Raw genomic sequence first — 25,185 nt, forward strand, 5'->3', positions numbered from 1 at the left:
AGTCCAGGAGCCTGGTGGCTGCAGGCCACAGCCACAGAGCCAGTTCAGTGCCGAGGCAAGTGAAGCCTCCTGGAGCAGTGAGCTCCAGCCCTCCTTCACTCTCGGCCTCAAAACCATTTTTAATCTGGCTCGGCACTTAAATCAGCCAAACATGGGTTTGTTTTTTTTTGCTCTTGTGCCTTGGCCCCGCTTCTTCAATTCATCACTACTTATGATATAGTATGGGTTTCATGTCCTCGTTTGTAATCTTTCTACATTGTGGCAATTCTGTCAAACTGTCATTAACATTTGATTACCAGCTTGTTCTTCCTCCCCTTCTTATTCTGTCTTCTTCCCCCTTCCTTTCCAGTCCTGGTGAAGGGTCTTGGCCTGAAACATCAAATGTCTATTCCTCTTCATAGGTGCTGCCCGACCTGCTGAGTTCCTCCAGCATTTTGTGTGTGCTGCTCTGGATTTCCAGCATCTGCAGAATCCCTTATGTTTATTCACAATTCAGTCATGCATTCCTAAATATGGCACCACTCCCTCAGCTGTTACATCTGCAGACTGTAACATTCACTTGAGTTGTAATCAGATTCATCACTCCTTGTCCTACAATATCCTTAACTATGTTATGTGCTCAGGGAGATTTCAAACACATTATTTACTTGAATTGTACTAGTTCCTACTCCTTCTTCACTTCTGTTGTCTCCTGAACCTTAGAGATTAGGATCACTGAGTTAACTTTACGTGCAAACTCCAGTGAATAAATCAGACGCTTTCATGTTCTGAACTCAAAGAAATCAAACATCTGCTCAGTTTAATCACGTTGTTACCACACGAGCAATGTTGCAAAACACCAGAGGGAAGAGTTCCCCGGATGTAAACTGAGACATCAAAGTCCTGGTTCCAATGGAACTGGTGAAAGGGTAGATTACTCACAAAAATATGAAACGTCTTGGCTCTGACATAGCTGCACTATTGGCGTGGCAGCCAAACTTGGCACCTTTTTGGCACCAGACCCGGCCTTTCTCTGTCGACCGAGTTCACGTTTCACTACGTGATGTACAGACTGAAGCCAAATGCCCACAAGGCAATCTTTTACCAATTATAGTCTGGATACTGAAGCCAAGATAAGATTTTTTTATTGGTTTTAACATTCACGCAATATTGGAATTATGGAAATAGACATATTCCCTTAAAACTGATGACGTAATGCAGTATTGACAACCCGATCCAATTATCTCAAGTTTTATAAAGTCCATTAAAATCATCTTGCAAGCTTAAAGTGAAATGAGATGCATTTGTTCAGGCTGAGCATTGACTGGAATAGTTGTCTGAAACCTGGCAGCAACCAATAAGGCAGAGGTTCCCTTCTATATTACACACGCCCTCAGCCTAGATTCTGATAACAGTCAGTACACACACACATTACATAATCCTCTCACAATCATTTCATCTTTTTTCTATTCAAACAGAATAAATTCCACTTGAAAAATGCTTGTTCCAGAGCCTAACTAAAACATAAGAAATTAATTTTGCAGTTTGAATTGACAAGATTCAAAAAAAGATAAGATTACATCCCTTCAGAATAATACAGCATTTCATGGAAATGGGAATTAGGGAATTATGAAATCCTGAGATGCAACAATCTTACTGCATAACTGGAGGTTATATCTTGTTGAAAGGATAAATTAAACAAAGCCTTAAGATAGAAGACAGAATGTACACTCAAGGAGATTTCAAATGCATTATTTGCTTGAATTGTACTAGTTTCTGTGCCTTCTTCACTTCTGTTGTCTCCTGAATCTTCGAGAGGATCTCAGTGTTAATTTTACGTGCAAAAGTTCAAAGTACATTTATTATCAAAGTATGAATACATTATACAACCTCGAGATTTGTCTCCTTTCAAGCAACCACAAACAAAGAAACCCAAAAGAACCCATTAAAAAAAGCCTGTCAAACATCCAATGTGCAGGGGAAAAAACAAATCATGCAAACAATAAGTTCAAGTAAATAGAGTTCTGAACTGAAGTCCACAAAGAGAGTCCGTCTCCAGACCCTTAGCTGAACCAGCCCGACCCTCGCTTCAGGCCCTGACTCCCCGACCTTTTCAATCTGGCCCAGTGCCTAGATCATCATCCAAACATAGGGTTCTGTCATTTCAGTAAGCTCTGGGGCTTTGACCCCACCACCCTGATCCATCTTGTACCCAAGCTTTCTGATTTGTCCTGTTGCTTAAAATGTTGTCAGAATATGTACCTGTACCTAATAAGGTGGCCACTGGGTCTGTGTACATGGCTTTCTGCTGCTGTAGCCCAACCACTTCAAGGTTCAATGTGTTGTGTGCTCAGAGATGCTCTTCAGCACACTACTCTTGCAACACGTGGTAATTTGTGTTCCGTGGGAGCTTGAATCAGTCTGGTTGTTACCTCTGACCTCTCTCATTAACAAAGCACTTTCACCCACAGAACTGCCACTCACTCGATGTTTTTGGTGTTTTGCACCATTCTCTGTAAACTCTGGAGACTGTGTTAAAATCCCAGGAGATCAACAGTTTCTGAGATACTCAAAACACCCCACCTGGTTCCAACAATTGTTCCACAGTCAAAGTCCCTTGGATCACATTTCTTTCCCATTCTGATGTTTGGTCTGAACAACAACTGATTCTCTTGACCATGTCTGCATGCTTTTATGCATTGAGTTGCTGCCACATGATTGGCTGATTAGATATTTGCATTAACAAGCAGGTGTACAGGTGTACCTAATAAAGTGGCCACTGAGTGTAGAACACTACAGACTCTTTGGCCCTCTAAGTTTTTCTGAACTTTTAACCTACTCCAAGATCAATCTAATCCTTTCTTCTTACATACTTTATACTTTGTTGTCGCCAAACTATTGATACTAGAGCATACAATCATCACAGCGATATTTGATTCTGTGCTTCGCGCTCCCTGGAGTACAAATCGATAGTAAATATTAAAAATTTAAATTATAAATCATAAATAGAAAAGGGAAAGTAAGGTAGTGCAAAAAAAAACCAAGAGGCAGGTCCGGATATTTGGAGGGTACGGCCCAGATCCGGGTCAGGATCCATTCAGCAGTCTTATCGCAGTTGGAAAGAAGCTGTTCCCAAATCTGGCCGTATGAGTCTTCAAGCTCCCTGAGCCTTCTCCCGGAGGGAAGAGGGATGAAAAGAGTGTTGGCTGGGTGAGTCGTGTCCTTGACATAGCACATCACCCTCCAATTTTCTGTCATCCATGAGCCTATCGAAGAGTCTCTTAAATAACCAATTTAATTTAATCAATTTCCCCCGGGATCAATAAAGTATGACTATGACTATGAAAATGTCCAGAATGTATCTGCCTCAACCATCCCCCTGATAGCATGTACAAACACACCCACCACTCTCTGTGTAAAAACCCACCTCTGACATCCTCCCTGTACTTTCCTCCAATCACCTTCAAATGATTAAGTATCAATCTTATTCTCCATGTATATTTGCACATATTAAACACACCCTTAGCCTTTTTTCTGATAATGGTTGGTACATATACACATTATCTTGTTGTGCTAATTTCTTTTTTCCTTTCAATTCAAATACAATAAATTCAAGTTAGAAGATAATTATTCCAGAGCCTAGTGGGAACAGAGGAAATTAATACATGTATTGCAGTTTTGAATAGACAAGATTCAAAAAAGATAACATTATAATTTACTGGGATATGTTGGTCAGAGTGCAACATGCAACAAAAACAATATTCAACAATTATAAAGAATAAAAATTATATAAAAATAAACCATCTCTGCTCTGGGAAAAAGTCTCTGGCTGTCCACCCTACCTATGCCTCTTATCATCTCGTACACCTCTACCAAGTCACCTCACATCCTCCTTCACTCCAGAGAGAAATACCCTAGTTTGCTCAGTGTATCTTTATAAGGCACACTCTCTAATCCAAACAGCTGATTTATTGAAGCTAGATTGAAGGAGAAGCAATTGGTGAGTGAGAAATAAGTGATAGTTGACTGTTGCTTCATTGTTAGAACAATTGGAACTTTCATTAGGACAGGACTGTTAGGGTGGAAACAGCTTCTTCCCCCAGGCCGTGAGGCCACTGAACTCCCTGACACCACCCAGGTCTCATTATGTATGAAGCACCAGTTGTGTTGTATTGTTATATTTTTAACTTGTCTTGTAAGTGCACCTTATTCTAAATATCAATCTGCTGGAATATATTTTATTATTTGTTAATTGATTTGTGGTATTATTACTTCATGTGCTGTGTGTGTGAGTTATACATACTGTGTTGTACACTTCAGTCTGGAGGAACGTTGTTTCATTTAGCGGTATACATGTGTACAGCTGAATGACAATCAACTTGAACTTGATTATCAGTACGTCTGTTTCGTTCAACATGTCCTTGAATTGCGTTGGTTGTTGATGCAAATGCCACATTTCACTGTATGTTTCAATGTACTCGTGATAAATAAATCTGAATCTTCTTTGTAAAGCAGGGACCGAACTATAGCAATTATCCACGAATGCGAACAGCATTACACAATTTGGACACCATGGTAACATAGTGGCTAGCGCAATAGTAATACAGCACAGGGCGTTCCGGAGTCCGGAATTCCTGTACCACATGTAAGGAGCTTGTATGTTTTTCCTGTTTGGGTTTTCTCTGGGTGCTCCAGCTTCCTCCCACAGTCCACAGATGAATAGGTGAATTGGTCATTGCAAATTGTGCTGTGACTAGGCTTGGGTTAGTCGGGGTTGCTGGGATGACGTGGCTCAAAGGGCTGAAAGAGCCTACTCCGTGCTGTATCGCTAAATAAATTTTAAAAATTTAAAGAACTTTTTTAGAGTCACACAGAACCACAGCACAGAAGCAGGCCCTTCAGCCCGTCTAGTCCATGCTGGCCTGGATTTCGTCCTAGTCCAATCTACCTTTTATATTTTGCAAATGCTGCATCGTTAAGCACTCTTGATCAACATAGCTATAAATTTATTGATAGTTTTGACAATGTTTTGTTTTTCTTTGTCATTCGGCTGTTTCAAATATTTGCTGCAGACTCAGCTGTGAACGATTGCCAGAACTGACCCTAATCTGCAAATATCATATTTAAAGGCAAGGTTTGTTTGCTTGTTATGTGCCATGTCATATGACGTGGGCATTCATGGTCTTTGACCATGATTATCCTTGGCAAATTTTCTACAGAAGTGGTTTGCGATTGCCTTATTCTGGGCAGTGTCTTAATACAGGGACCGCAGACATTATTAATACCTTTCAGAGATTGTCTGCCTGGTGTCAGTTGTCACATAACCAGGACTTGTGATCTGCACCAGCTGCTCATACGACCATCCACCACCTGCTCCCATGGCTTCACGTGACCCTGATCGGTGGGCTAAGCAGGTGCTACACCTTGCCCAAGGGTAACCTACAGGCTAGTGGAGGGAAGGAGTGCCCTACACCTCCTTTGGTAGAGACATATCTCCACCCTGACATCTGGAAAAACAAGGTTAACTGCAGCAAAAACTAAAAGATACTAGAAATACACAGCAGGTCAGGTGCTGGGTAAAAATGCAAGTGACTAGAGATATATTAGCTACGAATCCAAAAACCTCAGAATATTTCTATTGGTTTGAAATTTGAGCTTTAATTGCCTTTCATTTGATATGTTCTTCCTTTTGCACTGACTGTTACTCATTTTAGAGAAATAAAAACCTCAATCAAAAAGTTAAACTCGTATTTAGATGTTTCTAATTAAAGTTTTGAAAGGAATGCACATTCACTGCCTGTCATATAATAGATATTTTAAAGGAATGTATTTAAATATTTATCAAAGACTCGGATAGCATTTGCCAATGTATTTATTGGTTGGAAACGTTGCTTGCAGCACTTTGAAGAAGACATTTTGCACAGGACTGATTTTGTGTACAGCTATGTGGTTTCACTTTGGGACTCGACAAATGGTGATTTCACTTGAGTGGAACTTGAGACGGAACTGTTTTGAATACAGATTCTAAAACACTGAATTAATGGAAAATAATTTCTAGAGACAGGCGCACATCAGGAGATAGAACCTCCGTGTCTTTCTTTGCCATTTTTCATACTGTTTGAAGTGTCCCCTTTGCACGTTTGCCTCTGGAGAGAGTCCTTTCAATATCTGAACTGTCAGGCAGGTGTATGGAGCTGCAGGTCCACCCTGGGCTCAACATATTGAACCAATCATGAAAAAGGCATGTCAGCAGCTATACTTCATTTGGAGTTTGAAGAGATCTATTATGTTACCAAAGACTAGCAAATTTCTACAGATGTACCATGGAGAGCATTCTAACCGGTTGCATCACTGTCTGGTACGGAGGGGCCACTGCACAGGATCGGAAAAAGCTGCAGAAAGTTGTAAGCTTAGCCAGCTCCATCATGGGCACCGGCCTCCCCAGCGTTGAGGGCATCTTCTATAGGTGATGCCTCAAAAGGCAGCATCCATCATTACGGACCCCCATCACCCAGGACGTGCCCTCTTCTCACTGCTACCATCAGGGAGGAGGTACAGAATCCTGAAGGCACATACTCAACATTTCAGGAACAGCTCTTCCGCTCCGTCATCAGATTTCTGAATGGACAATGAACCCATGAACACTACCTCAGAACTTTGCTCTCTTTTTCCACTACCTATTTAATCTTTATAATACATATTTCTTATTGTAATTTATTACATATTTTATGCATTGCGCTACTGCGGCAAAACAACAATTACATTGTGTACCGTAGCGGTTAGTGCAGCGCTATTGCAATTTGGGGTGTCGGAGGTCAGAGTTCAATTCTGACACTGTCTGTAAGAAGTTTGACCTCCTTCCTGTGAGTACATGGGTTTCCTCCGGAGGCTCCTGTTTCCGCCCACAGTCCAAAGACATACCGGTTAGTAGGTTAATTGTTCACTGCAAATTGTCCTGTGATTGGGCTGGGGTTAAATGGGTGGGTCGCTGGGAGCTGCGGCTCCTTGGGCCAGAAGAGCCTGATCCACGCTGTATCTCCAAATAAAAGTATAATAAATCTGATTCTGATTCTGCATAAAGTTAATGTCCTTTGAAACTCTAGGAAACTCATAAAGTCATTTGGCGCGGAAACAGGGTTTTCAGACCAGTACATCTGCACTGACAACCAAGTACCCGCTGAACATTAAACCTAGACTACCCACTTTATTCTCTCCCCACAACCCAATCAACCCTCCCTTCCCCAAGTCCTACATGGTGGGCAAACATAGAATGTTCATCCCTCTCCGTCAGGGAGGAGGCTGTGTAACATCCATACCAGGACCACCAGAGTCAAAAACAGTTACCTTCCCCAATCAGTAAAGCTGATCAACACCTCCTCCAGTAACTCACCCCTCCACACCCCCAATTACCACTACTTTATCAGTTCCTGTCAGTCACCTTATGTACAGACACTCCTGTGCCTATGATCACACAATCAGTCTAAGTATATAACAGTTAATTGTACATTGTGTTTTATAGAATTGCTTTTGTAATTATATTTATTCTGTTTTTTATGTTTTTTGTGTTTTTTAATGCTGCACTAGATTGGGAATAACAATCATTTCGTTCTCCTTTGCACTTGTGGACTGAAGAATGTCAACAAACAATCTTTCACCCCTGCAGGGTACTTTTTCTCTGCATTAAGATCCTCATTAAATCTTGAATCTAGAGCAACCTATCGCCATGGTAGCGCAGTGGTTAGAACGATGCTATTAAAGCTCAAGGCATCGGAGTTCAGAGTTCAATTCCGGCATCCTCTGGAAGGAGTTTGTACATTCTCCCCGTGAACAGGTGGGTTTCCTCCAGGTTCTCTGGTTTCCTCCCACATACCCACATACCACATGAGGAAACCCACATACAGTCCAAAGACATACCGTTTGTAGGTTAATGGGTCATTGTAAATAGGGTTAAATTGATGGGTTGCTGGATGGTGTGGCTCTTTGTTCCACTTGTACCTCAACCAACCTGCGCATTGTAGGGAGGTGGCAGACGCCAGTGGCATCTAGGGAAGCCCCCATCATCACAGGGAAATCGTGCAAACTCCACACAGACAGTGTTCAAGGTCAGGGTCTCTGGAGCCATGATGCAACGGCTCTAACCAGTGAGATAGTTATTTATTTAATTAGAGATCCAGCACGACGAGCTGCACTTCAATTACACCTCACGTGACCAATATGACCTACGCCTTCGGATTGTGGGAGGAAACCGGAGCACCAGGAGGAAACCCACATGTTTACAGGAAAAACATACAAAATCCTTACAGACCTTTGAGCAGCAGGAATTGAACACAGTTTGCTGGTGCTGTGAAGCGTTGTGTCAACTGCTACGCTACCTTGCCACTCATGATGGCAACTTTGGTGAAAGTGCAACTATAGAATGCCAGATTGAACAGCTATTAGCGTCTCCGAGGCAACCTTTCCACTTCCTGCAATTTGATTGGATAAAATAACTGTAATAGTTTATGTAATACCATCAAAGCAAATTAAAGGTATCCTGAGCAGAGTTAGTCTGAATATGTACGTTGAAGATGAATTCAGCAGATCACTAAAAGAAAAATTAGGAAATTTTGACGTTTCTTGGCAGAGATCTAGTGGGAAGCCAGAAACTTTTACTCAGGGTGGAAGTAACTATTGCTGGAGGGAATAATTTCAAGATATTTGGAGGAAAGTGTAAGGGGGGGGGGATGTCAGAGGTAGGTATTTACACAGGGAGTGGTGGGTGCATGGATCGCCCTGCCACGGGTGGTGATAGAGGCAGATACATTAGGAATATGAATGATAGGAAGATGGAGGGCAATGTGGGAGGGAAGGGTTAGGTTGATTTTAGAGTAGGTTAAGGGGTTGTCACAACATTGTGCTGTAATGTTCTATGTTCCCTGAGTATGTTTTTGTTCTCATGGTTTTTGCATCTCAGCGTTCTACTTTTGAGAAGCAGTTGACTGGGGAAGAACAGTTGCTCTGACAGAGGCCACGTATTCTTTGATTGTTGGCTTGGCTGAAGACATTGCCCTTGCTCCTCAGATTAGTGGGACAGTATCTTTCAGATTTTCTTTGGTTATTCTAACTCAGCAGCGCTCCCTTGTTACGGAGTCACAGTGCCTTACAAAAGAAAAACAGGCCCCTTCAGCCCATTTAGTCTGTGCCAAACTACTATTCTGCTTAGCCCCATCTACCTGCACCTGGACCATAGCCCTCCCATCCATGTACTATGCAAACTTCTCTTAAATATTGAAATCAAACCTGCATCCACCATGTCCACCGGCAGCTCGTTCCACACTCTCACCACCCTCTGAGTGAAAAAGGTTCCCCTTAAGTTCCCTTAAACAGTTCACCTTTCACCCTTAATCCATGACCTCTAGTTCTAGTCTCACCTAACTGCAGTGGAAAAAGCCTGCTTGCAAGCTTTTGCCTATTGGGTAGGCTCCAGTGTAAGATTAAAACCGTCGACCTTCTGGTCCAAGGCCAAAGGTGCTGCAGCCATTTTGGATCAATTTTAGACAGCCCTGGTCTACCTTCCCTACCGTTTGTACATTTATATGATGGCTTTGTAAACTATCTTTGATAAACTGATAATCTCATGGCAGTGTATATAATGGGGCTGTGTTTCTGAATGAGTGGTTAACAGAGGGAAGGAGTACATTCATCATTTGGGATTTAATATCTTTAATACGGATCTTGCAGATGGACCTTGGCAATGGAACAGGAAGCCTGGTATATCACTTCTCTGACTATAAATCTACATTACTGACAGCTAAATAAACCTGTCTTTACCTTAAAAGAAATAAACCATAGGCTTTAAGCTAAGGATATGCCCACTATAATCGTTTTAGCAAATTTCTAAAAATACTCCATTGTTAGAAATGTTGATTTTTGAAAATAACTTAAATTCCTATTTGTTTTGATTGATCGGAAAAATTGCAACAATAACAACTTCTGGATTCTATTACCCTTTAAAGACTGATTTCCTTTTTTTAGTTTGTGAGAAACTATTATGTTTCCCATCGCATATCGCTTCCTGCAATAATATTCTGCTTGGACATAAGGCGGAATGAGACCGAACAAAGCACAGAGCAACATATGTCGTCTTTATGGGCTGCAGCCTTTGAACATTATAGCCCCAGAATATTCAATGATTATATACTTGCCAGTCCACTAAATCCTCCCCACCCACTTCCAAACCTCACAACCAGCACTACAGACAGTCTATTGCTGTTGGGTGTTCCCTGGGACACTTAATGAACTTATGTCCATGCAGAATTCCTCTTTTCAAGTGATGGAGACACTGTCATACATGTCAGGGAAAGCCAACTGTGTCAGACCTGGCAGATCAGGAATTCATCCTAAAAAAGCATTTGAGTATTGCCAATTCAGTGTCCTGTGTAAGTGTGAGAGGGTGTTTGTGTGTGTGTGTGCAGATGAGTGTATGTGTTGTTGTGTGTGTGTGTGTGTGTGTGTGTAGATGAGTGTATGTGTCATAGTGTGTGTGTGTTTATATATCTGTGTGTGTGTGTGTTTATATCTGTGTGTGTGTGTGTGTGCACCCCTATGTGCATGAGAGCATGTGTGAATGAGTGTTGTGTGTGAGAGAAAGAGTGGGTGTGTGTCGTACTATGTATGTGTCAGTGTGTGTGTGTATGCGTGTGTGTGTGTGTGTGTGAGTGTATGTAGGTGTGAGTGTGTGTGCGTGTGAGTGTATATATGTGTGTGTGAAAGAGAGTGAGTGTGTGTATGAGTGTGTGTGTGAGTGAGTGTTTGTGCAGCTGTGTGTATGTGTGACTGTGTGTGGTGTATGTGTGTCTGTATGAGTGTGTGTGAGTGTTTGAGTGTGTGTGTATGAGTGTGTGTGTGAGTGAGTGTTTGTGTAGCAGTGTGTATGTGTGACCGTGTGTGGTGTATGTGTGTGTGGCTGTATGAGTGTGTGTGAGTGTTTGAGTATGTGCATCGTAGCATGTGAGTGTGTATAAGTGTGTGAGTGTGAGTGCGAGGGTGTGTGTGTATGTGTGTGTGAGAGAGGCAGTGTGTGTGTGTGTGAGTGTGTCTATGTGTACGTATGTGTAAATGTATGAGAGTCTGTGTGTGTGTGAGTGTATGTGTGTGTATGTGTACGTGTGTATATCTTTATCAGTAGGTCAGTTATTTCAGTACTGCAGGCTGGCACTGGCACTGGTCAGCAACCAGCCACCGTCACCTCTGGGACGGGGCGGGGCGGGGGTGCTGGTGGCGGGGTGGCGAGCAGGGTTGAACTTAATTTCAGAGGGGGGATTACTGTGAATGGGTGCAGAGTGTACAGTATCGACATTGTGTTCCCATTCCCCATCTCCTCATACACCCAGCTCCGGGGGTACCACGCCACTATTTGGGTCAATGGGGAAGCGATGTTTTGTGTGTGTGTGTGGGGGGGGGGGGGATTGTGTTTCTGTTCGACGTATTTGTTGTTCTAGTTGGCAGCTTGGCAAAGAAGCTGCATTTAAGTCCTTGCGATTAGCCAAAACAAAGCTACAAGCCATACAGTATTTCTAAGATGCTACAGAAATACCAACAAAGTAGATGCGGAATGCTTTAAGGATAGGGATGTTTCTTGGACCTCGTCTGTCCTCCGCTAAGCGCAGCCAAACAGCGCTCCTAATGAAAACACGTATCACAAAATCAAAGCAATTACCAATGTTTTAAAGGACAACTGCTTCCAAATTACAGGCTTGAAGGGTCGGCGGCCAATTGGCCTTTGTTTGTGCAATGGGATATGCTCTAGCTACTGGGAGAGAAGTCCGGAGATTGACTTTGTAAAGTCGTAACGCTTTAGTGTTCGCTCGACGCGTTCTCGCGCTTGAGCCGAGATAATTATATTTATTTAACTCGATAAAGTATGTTACTTTTACATAATTGGGTGTGAGTCCACAAACCCGTTTTATTTATTATTCAGATTAAATGAGGAGACATTGAAAATGCAACACGATATTCTGCCGTAAAGTACACTCCGTGCTGGAGAAAGAGCCAAAAGAGACAATTCTTCTTCTCACCTGCCTATCATCTCCCTCCCCCGGTACACCCCCCCCTTTCCCTTTTTCCTCTAGTCCACTTTCCTCTCCTATCAGATTCCCTCATCTCCAGCCCTTTTCCTTTCCCACACACCTGGTTTCTCCTATCCTTCTTCCCCTCTCCCCCACCTTTTTAATCTGGCATCTTCCGCCTTCCTTTCCAGTCCCGAAGAAGGGATTATCGACTGCTTGTTCATTTCCATAAATGCTGACTTCCTCCAGCACTTTGTGTGTGTTGCTTTGGATTTCCAGCATCTGCAGAATCTCTTGTGTTTATTATTTCATTCGGATGATTGTTTTTTGCAGATCTTCAGGCACATAAAAGTTATTTTCAAATGAACAGCGATCTTCCCGTCAGGGAGGAGGCTACGTAGCAGCCATACCAGGCCCGCCAGAGTCACAACCAGTTACATAGAACACAGAAAAGTACAGCACAGTACAGGCCCTTCGGCCCACAATGTTGTGTCACCCTCAAACCCTGCCTCCCATATAAACCCCGACCTTAAATTCCTCCGATATACCTGTCTGGTAGTCTCTTAAACTTCACCAGTGTATCTGCCTCCACCACTGACTCAGGCAGTGCATTCCACGCACCAACCACTCTGACTAAAAAAACCTTCCTCTAATATCCCCCTTGAACTTCCCACCCCTTACCTTAAAGCCATGTCCTCTTGTATTGAGAAGTGGTGCCCTGTGGAAGAGGCGCTGGCTATCCACTCTATCTATTCCTCTTATTATCTTGTACACCTCTATCATGTCTCCTCTCATCCTCCTCCTCTCCAAAGAGTAAAGCCCTAACTCCCTTAATCTCTGATCATAATGCATACTCTCTAAACCAGGCAGCGTCCTGGTAAATCTCTTCTGTACCCTTTCCAATGCTTCCACATCCCCAAGCAGTGAGGCTGATCATCACCTCCACCCACTAACCCACCCGTCCACACCCCCAACCACCACTACTTTATCATTTCCTGTCAGAGTCACCATATATACAGACACTCCTGTGCCTAGCGTCACTTTATGGACGTACAATCAGTCAATGTATGTAAGCTATCCTATGTATTTATATTTATTGTGGCTTTTATTATTATTATTGTATTCGTTATCTTATTGTGTCTTTTTGGTGCTTTTATATTTGGTTCGGATCTGGAGTAACACATATTTTGTTCTCTTTTACACCTGTGTTCTGGAAATGACATTAAACTATCTTGAGTCTTGTATCCGGTAAGGAAAAATCAATTGTCTGATGAAAATAAAAACGTGAAAGAGCATAACATAGAAAATAAAGAACAGCAGATCACTTACTAAGCGGGAAATAAACAGCATGACTTTATCTGAATCAATTACGTAGTCAATAATGTTGGAGCAGAATTAGGCCATTTGGCCCATCGAGTCTGTTCCACCATTTCATCATGGTTAATTTATTACCCCTCTCAACCCTGTTCTCCTGCCTTCTGTTTGTAACCGGTGATGCCTGACTAATCAAGAACCTATCAAACTCCGTTTTAAATGTATTCAGTGATTTGGCCTCCACAGCCCTCTGTGGCAAACAGTTCCACAGATTCATCACCTTCAGGCTAAAGAAATTCCCCCTCATCTCTGTTCTAAACAGACACCCCTCCATTTTGGTCCCAGATTCCCCACTATAGGGAACATCCGTAAAGAACTGTACTGGAAGAAAGAACCAAAAGAGACAATTTTCACCCTTACGTTTCTGCAGTTTTTCCATCACTTCAAAGCAAACACAATCAAGTCATTTTGCAATGAATAACAATACGAAAAATAAAACTGTGTGTGGAGAATAAAAATGAGAAAGAATGTAAAATGAAAATGGAAAACACTTCTGTAACTTCCTAAGCAGGGATTAAACGCTGTGATTTAATCAGACTTAATTATTTAGTCATAATAAACACTTACATTGTTAATTCATGTGTCAGTCTTGCATCCACTGCCACATCCCAGCCAGCACATGCAGCTAATAGGATCACCTGCCGCTCGCTCCAGACTCGTGGCCTGCAGCCTATTTAACCCAGATCTCATCCACAGTCCTTGTTCACTCATCGAACCAGCCAGCCTCAACCAGTTGCTTCGAGCTTTCACTCCCCCACCTAAACTTTACCTCGTTGCCTGTTGTCTTTCGTTTCTGTTCCCTCTTGTTTCGTGGCCCCTTGTGGCTGGTTATGTTCCTGTCTATTATTCAAGTTACCATTCACTACTGAATCGTCTGTTTTTGGTTGAAGCCAACCCTCCAGTTTCTGAAAACACACACATTAAATACAAAGAGGTTTGAAAATTGCTAAGTACCCAAACACCTCTGCATTGCAAGATTTGTATTTTCCAAATATCCGTAAAGATGCCATTAAACTTCATTGTAAAAACGTACAGACGGGGGTCACCCAATTACACGCTACATTCGTGTACTGGCTCACAGTAAAACAACCATTTACTTATACATCCAAGCCTAGCCGACATTTGAGTGGATAACTTCACTCACCTCAACTCTGAACTGATTCTACAACCTGTAGAGTCACTTTCTAAGGACTCTAGAACTCATGTTCTCAGTATTCATTTTACTTATTTATTATCATTATTTTATTTGCACATTGTCTTTTGCACGTTGTTTGTTAGTCTTTGTGGGTAATTTTTCCAAAAAATTCTATTGTACTTCTTTGTTCTACTGTGAATGCCTGCGAGAAAATGAATCTCAAGGTAGTATAGGATGACAGTATGTACTTTGATAATAAATTTACTTCGAACTTTTTTATTTGAGTTAGAATCAGGTTTAATATCACTGGCATATATCGTAATATATGTTGTTTTGTGGCAGCAGTGCATTGCAATATATAATAAAAACTATAAGAACTATATATATATAGTGTTCATACATATATACAGCACTGTGCAAAAGTCTTAGGCACATATATGTCGCTAGGGTGCCCCAGATTTACACAGTACTGCAGTAATTTTATGTATTGCTCTGTACTGCTGCCGCAAAAAAAAAATCATGACGTATGTGAGTGATGATAAACCTGATTCTGATCTGGTTCTCTATTGTGGACTGAGAGTGGGAAGGGAGAAGAGGGGTATCATGATTGAGAAAAGCGGAAGGGAGCGGACACCAGAGAGACATTCTGTAATGATCAATGCACGAACTGTTTATCAAACAGCGTTGTCTGCTGTCTCGGGGCAGGGTGTGTCTGCATCCGCACCTGTCCCTGACCCGTCCTGTCGTGCTCCACGCTCACCATTCACAACTCCCTTTGCTCCCGCCACATTTACAATCTCGCTTTCCGCTCCATGTTGACAAATACAACACTGTGCAAATGTCTTAGGCACCCTAGCTGTATACATATGTACCTAAGACTTTGCACAGTATTGTATATAAACAGTATATAAATTCAATGTGGTGCAAAAAAGAGAGCAAATATAAAAATAGTGAGATAATGTTCGTGAGTTCATTGTCCGTTCCGAAATCTTATGTTGGCGGGGAATAAGCTGTTCCTAAAACATTGGGTGTGTGTTGTCAGACTCCTGTGCCGTGTCCTGGGTGATGGGGGTTCTTAATGATGGATGCCGCCTTTTTGAGGCATCGCCTTTTGAAGATGCGGGGGAGCTGTCACCTCAAGAGCTTTGGGTGACCCCGAATCCCCTCCCTGAATTTGAAATCCCGTTGCTTGGAATTCTGCATTCTGCTGGATTAGTGCAGAAGGTATATATGATAGAGGCTTAGATAGACACGTGAATGTGAAGAAAATGGAAGGATATGGAGATCGTGACGGCAGAAGGTTGAGTTTAGTTGGACATTTGATTGCTAATTAAATTAGTTTAATACTGAAATTGTGGGCTGAACGACCCCTTCCAGTGGTGTTGCCGTGTGCTCGCTCGCTGCTGTGTCCAAAATACAATGGAAACGCCGTGCCGCAGAACCACCGGGAAACTAGATACATAGATTTACTTAGAGACACGGCGTGCTAACAGAACCTTCCCTGAGACCACATCACCCAATTACACCCATGTGACCAATTAACCCACTAACCGGCAGATCCTTGGAATGTGGGAGGGAAGCGGAGCCCCCGGAGGAAACCCACGCTGTCACGGGGAGAACGTACAAACTCCCCCCCAGACAGCGGAGGGAATTTAACCGTGTGGCATAGCGGGTTCAGCACAGTTAGATTTGAAAATCCTAATTTTCTTCACTTAGAGGGTGGCGAGAGTGTGGAACGAGCTCAGCGGAGGTGGTGGATGCGGGTTCGCTTTCAACATTAAAGAGAAGTTTGCTCCGGGTCCCTCCCACACCCCACTACGGTGGGTTAATTGGCCGCTACAACTTGCCCCTAGTGTGTCGGAAATTTGGGAACGGTAGGTGACAAGAAAAATTAGGGTTTGTTCTGTAACTTGACGGGCCGAACGAAAGTGACAGTCGATAATGGATTTTCTCAGCCTTGAGATTCAGCAGCGAAAGGGTTAAGGTTGGGATTGTGAGACGGAACAGTTGTCGGCGCTCATGCCTGTAAGAGATGATTAATACCGTCATGGCTTTCCTCACACAAATAAACACAACTCCATGAAAAATAACCTCTGCAGGTTGGGTTATAAACACCTTGTTGCACCGTCTGGGTTTCGGCTGCGCCTCCCAAGCGCTGGGGACCCAGGCGGACACGGCTGGGACTCCCCAGACCCCCTGGGTTAACGACCCCTGGGGACACACCTCCCGAGTCGGATCCTCATCATCAGATCCAGCCCCGCCCGCACATATGGAACCGTTTTGTACGGGCCAGGGAGTCGGGAGAGTGTCACATTGTCAGAGCAGCGGGGCGAGGGAGATATCCTCACTCACTCCGCAACTCACTGTAACAGGGGAGGGGAGGGGAGGGGAGGAAGGGGGCGGAGGATGGGGGAAGGGGAGATGGGTGGCGTGGGGAGGGGGAGAAGGAAAGCAACATCCGTCATCAAGGACCCCCACAATCCAGACCATTCACTCTTCTCGCTGCTGCCATCAGACAGGAGGAACAGGAGCCTCAGGTCCCACACCATCATGTTCAGGAACAGTCGTTGCCCTTCATCCTTCAACCACAGAGGATAACTCCAGTCACCCCAACACTAAACCATTCCCACAACCCGTGGACTCACTTTCAAGGACTCTTCATCTCGTTACCGATTTTTATTGCGTATTTATTACTTTTTTTTTGTTGTCTTCGGCCCGTTGGTTGTTCGTCTATCTTGCTGGATGTGGTCTTTCATTGACTCTCTTGTGTTTCTTTGTAATTACTGTGAATGCCCGAAGAAAATGTGGTGACATCTGCGCACTTTCATAATACATTTACTTTGAAGGTGCGGGAAAGAAAGAGGGGCGAATGTGGGGAGCGTGAGGAGAGGATAGGGGTGGGGGAAGTGAGACGAGGGTTGAAGAGAATGGGAGAGGCTTGGGTGGGGAGAGGTGGGAAATCGTTGAGGGAGGGAGAGGAGAGTGGGAAGCGAGCATAGTCTGGTATCCAGGGATGGGATGCCGCGGTGGGGAATGGTGGCTGGGGTGGTATTGTGACGGGGGTACCTGACCCCGCAGGTGCCCGACTCCCTCGGGAGGGAACCCAACCTGACCTGTTGCTTGGTGTCTTGCAGCCGGTTCGGGACGACGTGCGCCCGCTGCGGGCGCCAGATCTACGCCAGCGACTGGGTGCGCCGGGCGCGGGGCAACGCCTACCACCTCGCCTGCTTCGCCTGCTTCTCGTGTAAGAGGCAACTCTCCACCGGCGAGGAGTTCGGCCTGGTCGAGGAGAAGGTTCTCTGCAGGATCCACTACGACACTATGCTGGAGAACCTGAAGCAGGCGGCGGAGAACGGTAAACCAGAGGGCAGGTCCACGGTGCAAACTGGGTCCGGATCCCTACAAACCCTCTCCCAACCTCTTCCACGTCCCTTCCGCAATCCGGTCTTCCTCAGCCCCAAACTTGCGCACCTTAACCTTCATCAACCCTCCGCACCCCCCGGCCCTCAGCCCTCCCCAGTTCCTTCTCGGCCACACCAGATCCTTACCATCACCACCACTCTGTCGACTCGGGCCTAGGGGGCCGGCGTCAGGCAAGGCGCGAAACGAAAGACAGCGTGGCGGCCACTCCTCACACCGACAGTAGGTGGCCGTTGACTCACATCCGCCCTTTGACAGGCTTTGTGCCTACACACCCTCCTCCCTGGTTGGGCGAAGTGCTCCGGGGGGTGTGCCGGTTGAGTCGCCGACAGGTAGGCCTGGGCTACGGGGTACCGGTAGCAGGGCAAGGCCCTGACCTTACCCCCCTCCCCAACCTCCCCTGCTGCGGCTTCAGACGAATTCCCTCAGCCACTAACCCCGGACAGGCCATTGCCAAGGGGAGAGTTTGTTCGCTGGGACCGGGTTAATACCCCTGCTTGGGTCCTACAGCCAAACCTGGAGCGGTTGCAGTTTTGCACCGGAGGCGGAGGGCCGAGCTGTGGGTGGCGGCAGCCCGAGGCAAGATCCGTGCGGTGAGGGGACGGGAGGGAGCTCGAGGCGCTTCCTCACTGGGGCCTGGATATCTTAGAACATCAACAAATAAGGAATTGGGGTCCGCAAGGACAATCTGGCCCCTCGATACCTGCTGCACCACTCCATAGGATTGGGGTTGATATGTTAGCTCTCCAGCTGCGGCTGCTGGTTCCCCTATCTACCAGATCTTATCGTTCTGTCTTCAGTGGTGACCCAGCCTCGGTGTGTCTCCGGGCTGGACAATCTCAACGATTCACCTCCCCCGTCATGGTAAATCTGCAGTACTGGACCCCTTATTTTATGACAGTGACCTTGGTTCCAGCCTGGGGAGACGCCCCCCACCCCATGAATGTTGTCAGGTATCACCTCCCAGCTTCGCACTTCATCCCCCCCCCCCGCCCAGGTTCCCCCTCACCTCATGTCACCTCTCACCTGCCAGCTTGTACTCCTCCCCCGCCCCACCCCCCAAAATCTCCCACCTTCTTTCTTCTTCCTTACCTGGTCCTGATGAAGGGTCTCAGCCTGAAATGTCGACTGTCTATTCATTTCCATAGATGCTGCCTGACCTACTGAGTTCCTCCAGTATTTTGTGTGTGAGCTCCCAAATGTTTGCCTCTAAAATTGAGTCAATTATCTCCACTGTTTATTGGTTACATTTGCTTCCAATGAAATAGTCCCACTATTATAATCTCCCGCATTTCTCTATTTCCCTGTAAGTGCTCCCTCAAAAGAGCTGATCTCAAGACAGTTTGATAATAAATTTATTTTGAACTTTCCTATGGAACATGCTGCCAGGGGTGGTGGTAGAGGCAGATACATCAGGGACATCTGAGAGACTCCTAGGGTGATGTGGGAGGGGAGGGTTGGATTGATCTTGAAGTAGGTTAAGAGGTTGGCTCAACATCGTGAGCTGATGAGCCCGTACTGTGCTATAGTGTTCTGTGACTCCAATTACATAGCTGGCTGGTCAGTCTGAGAGTCAGAATCAGGTTTAGCATATGTACACGGCAGCAGTACACTACAATACATAATAGAGGAAAAATTGAGTTATAGTGAGTATCTATATTGAATAGTTAGATTAAACAAGTAGTTCAAAAATAGAAATTAAAGAAGTAGTGAGGTAGTGTTCGTGGGTTCAATATCCATTCAGAAATTGGATGGCAGAGGGGGAGAAGCTGTTCCTTAATTGAGTGTGTGTCTTCATGCTTTTATACCTCCTTCCCGATTGTAACAATTGGAACAAGGCATGACTTGGGTGATGAGGGTCCTTAATTTAAGAGACTCTTGATGAGGGTGTCTGAGTGGAGATACGTTTCCACCTGATGAGGTGTAAAGCACTTCTTCCCTCTGCTAGCCTGCAGCCCACCGGTCTCGGCCTGAAACGTCGACTGCACCTCTTCCTAGAGATGCTGCCTGGCCTGCTGCGTTCACCAGCAACTTTGATGTGTGTTGCTTGAATTTCCAGCATCTGCAGAATTCCTGTTGTTAACCAGGTACAGCACCTGCTTAGCTCCCCCCACCCCAATCAGGGTCACGTGAATCTATGGGAGCAGGTGGTGGATGGTCGTATGTTCAGCCGGTGCATATCACAAGTCCTGGTTATGTGAACACTGATACCAGGCAGACTGTCTCTGAAGAGTAATGATAATGGCTGGGGTCACCCGTCTTGTCAAGGGACTGCACAGAAGAAGGCAATGGCAAACCACTTCTGTAGAAAAATTTGCCAAGAACAATCATGGTCATGGAAAGACTGTGCTCACCCTCATCAAATGACATGGCGCATATTGATAATGATACAACGATGTGTCTGTTAATGAACCAATGGGAAATATGTTTGACTCAGCAGATCTTTCTGGCAAAACACTGGCTTATAAACCAATGTGGCTAGGTAACGCTTGTTAGTTCAACAACATCATGGCTCCTTCTCCTTCCCTCTCTTCCATGGTCATCTTCCTCTCCTATCAGACTTCTCCTCCAGCCCTTTATCTCTTTCACCAATCAACCTCCCACTCTTTACTCCCTCCCCCTCAGGTTTCACCTATCATTACTACCTTGTATTTCTTCCTCCCCCTCCCCACTTTTTTACTCTGACTTATCACCTTTCTTTCCAGTCCTGATGAAGGGTCTCGGCCAGAAAAGTGGACTGTCTATTCATTTCCATAGATGCTGCCTGGCCCGCTGAGTTGCTCCAGTGCTTTGTACGGATTGGTTTGGATTGCCAGCATCTGCAGAATCTCTCATGTTTGAACACAATGGCTTGTTTGATTTTAGTGTGAGTTGGGGAATGGATGGTAACTTCACCAGGCTCATGGCTGCAGCAAGACACACGGTCTATCCAGAGGTCTATCCTACTCTATAGCCGGGAACTGAAGACTGTTGAGCTGGTATTTCTGAACGGGTTAGCCTGTTTGAACACCATAACCCCAATATGACTCTTTACTGAATTAGTATTTATTACTGGTTTATTATTGTCACGTGTCAATATACAGTGAAAACTTGTCTTGCACACTGCTCATACAGATCAAATTGTTACACAATGCATTGAGGTAGAACACGGTTAAGCACACGGCTATGTAGCGGTTAGTATGGCGCCTCAGAGTGCCAGCAACCCAGGTTCAATTCCTGCCACTGTCTGTAAGGAGTTTGTACGTACGCCCTGTGACCATGTAGGTTTCCTCTGGGTGCTCAGGTTTCCTCCCACATTCCAAAGTCGTGTGGGTTAGTGGGTTACTTTGCTACATGGGTGTAATTGGGCAATGTGGCTCAAATTGCACATTTTGATGGGTCTGTTACCGTGTTGTATTCCTAAATAAAAATTAAGAAAAATAGTGTGACGTGCAGTTACAAAGTAAGTGCAGAGCAGGCAGACAATAAGGTACACGCCATAATGAGGTCAAAAGGCCACCTATTCTGTTCAAGAGTCTGATAACATTGGGGTAGAGGTTATCCTTGAGTCTGGTGGTACGTGCCTACAGGCTTTTGTATCTTCTGCCAGAGGGGAGAAGAGAGGATGCCCAGAGTAGGTGGGGTCTTTGATTATGCTGGCTGGTTTACCAAGCTAGAAAAAGCAGGATCTCCCAGTGGCCACTCATTTTAATTCCACGTCCCATTCCCATTCTGACATGTCAGTCCATGGCCACTGACTGACATGATGAGGCCACACTCAGGTTGGAGTAGCAACACTTTATATTCCATCTGGGTAGCCTCCGACCTGCTAACATGAACATCAATTTCTCAGAACTTCTGGTAATGTCTCCCTCTCCTCACCATTCCACATTCCCTTTTCCCTCTTTCACCTCATCTCCTTACCTACCCATCACCTCCCTCTGGGTCTCCTCCCCTTTTCTTTCTTCCATGGCCTTCTGTCCTCTCCTATCAGGTTCCCTCTTTTCTAGCCCTGTACCTGTTTCACTAATCAACTTCCTAGCTCTTTATTTCAACCCTCCCTCCCTCTCCCATTCCCGCTCCCTCTTTACTTTACCTATCACTGTTTCTTTCTCCCCTCCCCCCACCTTCTAACCCTGACTCCATCTCTTTTCTCCAGTCCTGATGAAAGATTTCAGCCCGAAGCGTCGATTGTACTCCTTTCCATAGATGCTGCCTGGTCTGCTGAGTTCCTTCAACATTTTGTGTGTGTTTCCAGCATCTGCAGATTTTCTCTTGTCCCTGATGATGGATGTAGCTCTCTTGTGACAGTACTGTGCTCAGTGGTGGGGAGGGCTTTTCCTGCGATGGATCGGGCCATATCCATTACTTTTTGTAGGACTTTCCATTCAAGGCCATTGGTGTTTCTATACCAGGCTGTGATGCAGCCAGTCAATATACACTCCACTACACATCTATAGAAGTTTGTATGACCTGCTGAATCTTCGCAAACTTCTGAGGATGTAGAGGTGTTGCCAATTATCCCTCTCGACTCCACTCATCCCGTAATATTTGATGCCTTGATTAATCAAGAACCTATCAACCTCTGCCTTAAATATACTCAATGACTTGGCCTGTACAGCTGTCTGTGGCAATAAGTTCCACCGATTAACCACCCTCTGGCTAAAGAAATTCCTCCTCATCTCTGTTCTAAATAGATGTTTCTCCATTTTGCAGCTGTGCTCTTTCATTCTAGACTCATCCACTATAGGCAACATTATCTCCACTTTATGCAGATCTTTTAATATTCAATGCATTGCAATGAGATCCTCCCTCATTCTTCTAAACTCTAGTGAGTACGGGATCTGAGCTATCAAATGCTCCTCGTATGTTAATCCTTTCATTCCTGGGATAATTTTTGTAAACCTCCTCCCTCCCCTCCTCTTGTCCCTCTCCAATGCCAGCACAATTTTTTCTTAGATAAGGGGCCAAAACTACTCACAATGCTCCAAGTGCATTATAAAGGATCAGGATTACATCCTTGATTTTGTATTCTACTCCTCGCAAAATGAATGCTAACATTGCATTTACCTTCCTTACCACAGACTCAACCTGCAAGTTAACTTTAGTAAACTCACACAAAACGCTGGAGGAACTCAGCAGGCCAGACAGCATCTATGGAAAAGGGCAAACAGTCAATGTTTTGGGCTGAGACCCTTCTTCAGGACTGGGAAAAAAAAGATGAGAAGTCAGAGTAAGAAGGTGGGGGGAAGGGAGGAAGAAGTAGATGGTAGGTGATATGTGAAACCAGGAGAGGGGGTGGGTGAAGCAAAGAACCGGGAAGTTGATTGGTGAACGAGATAAAGGACTAGAGAAGGTAGAATCTAATAGGAGAGGGTAGAAGACCATGGAAGAAAGGGAAGGAGGAAGAGAACTAGAAGGAAGCATTGGGCCTCATTGCAGGAGTAGAGGAGGCCATGTATTGCTGTATTGGACTGGGAATCTACTGTCACAATGAGGCCACACTCAGGCTGGAGGAGCAACACATTGTGTTTGATCTGGGTAGCCTCCAAACTGATGGTATTGACATCAATTTCTCGAACTTCTGGAAATTCCCCATTCCCCTTTCCTGTAGGTAATAGCAACGACACTCATTTCTGCCACTTAACACTCTTTTATTTCTTCATTCTGCTAGTGTCTTCCACAGTGAAAACTGACGCAAAATGCTTATTGAGGTTCTTCACAATTTCTTTGTCCCCCATTACTTCCTCTCCAGTGTCATTTTCCAGCAGTCTAATATCCACGTTCATCTCTCTTTGACTTTTGATATATATGAAAAAAAACTTTTGCTATCCTCTTTTATATTATTGGCTAGCTTACCTTCTTATTTCATCTTTTCTCTCTCTATGGCTTTTTAGTTGCCTTCTGTTTTTAAAAGCTTCCCAATCATCTACCTTCCCACTACTTTTTGCTATATTACAATTATATGCTCTCTGTTTTTATGCTATCTTTGACTACCCTTGTCAGCCATAGTTGCCACATCCTGCCTTTGGAATACCTCTTTGGGATGTATCTTTTCTGCACCTTCCATATTTCCCCCATAAAGTCAGTCAAAATAAAATTTATTATCAGAGTACATACAGTACTTGTCACCACATCCAACCCTGAGATTCTTTTTCTGTGGGGTGGGCATACCTAGCAAATCTATAGAACAGTAACTAACAGGATCAATAAACAACTAACTATGAAAATGCAGATATACAGAACATAAATAGCCATAAATAATGAGCATGAAATAACAAGAGTCCTTAAATGAGTGTAGTTGTCCCCTTTTTTACCAAGAGCTTGATGGTTGAGGGGTAGTAACTGTTCTTGAACCTGGTGGTGTGAGTCCTGAGGCACCTGTACCTTCTACCTGGTGGCAGCAGCGAGAAAAGAGCATGGTCTGGATGATGAGGATCTTTGCTGCTTTCCTGTAACAATACTCCATGTAGATGTGCTCAATGGTTGGGAGGGTTTTACCTGTGATGTACTGGGCCGAATCCACTACCTTCTGTAGGATTTTCTGCTCAAAGGCATTGCTGTTCCCATACCAGGCAGTAATGCAGCCAGTCAGCATGCATACCTCTACACACCTATAGAAGTCCGCCAAGGTTTTTAATGACATCCCAAATCTCCGCAGACTCCTGAGAAAGTAGAGGCGCTGTTGTGCTTTCTTCGCAATTATATGATGGGTCCAGGGCAGGTCCTCTGAGTTAGTGACACCCAGAAATTCAAAGTTACTGACCCTCTCCACCTTTGATCATTACTGGCTCATGGACCTCTGGTTTCCCTCTCCTGATGTCTGCAATCAATTCCTTGGTCTTACTGACACCGAGTGAGAGGTTAACTGTTCTGCCGTCGTCCTTGCTAGTGTCCCCTTCCAGTCAACTTCGGCCAGTTCCTCTCTCATGTCTTTGTAATTCCCTTTACTCCATTATAATACTGATACATTGGATTTCATCTTCTCCTTCTCAAACTGCAGGGCAAATTCTAACATGTTATGATCACTCCCTCCTAAGGGTTCCTTCACCTGAAGCTCTCTAATCAAACCTGGATCATTACATAACACCATATACAGAATGTCATCTCCCTGGTAAACTCACCCACAAGCTCCTCTATAAAGCTATCTCATAGCCGTTCTACAATTCCCTGTCTTGGGATCCAGCATCAAATGGATTTTCCCTGCAAACTGAAATCCCCCGTATTGTTACAGCATTGCCCTTTTTACAT

General features: G+C 44.5%; 1 protein-coding gene across 1 annotated transcript in view; it reads left to right on the forward strand.

Moving 5' to 3' along the window:
* The window catches only part of lhx6a (LIM homeobox 6a), a 72,355-nt gene that overhangs the window by 26,025 nt on the left and 21,145 nt on the right, over positions 1-25,185 (forward strand). The window contains exon 6 of the mRNA XM_063073323.1: positions 17,670-17,890. Within this exon, the coding sequence (XP_062929393.1) occupies positions 17,670-17,890 (221 nt within the window). The remainder of the gene's footprint in view (positions 1-17,669; positions 17,891-25,185) is intronic.

Source organism: Mobula hypostoma, chromosome 21 (genome assembly GCF_963921235.1).
Source record: "Mobula hypostoma chromosome 21, sMobHyp1.1, whole genome shotgun sequence".
Lineage (NCBI taxonomy): Eukaryota > Metazoa > Chordata > Chondrichthyes > Myliobatiformes > Myliobatidae > Mobula > Mobula hypostoma.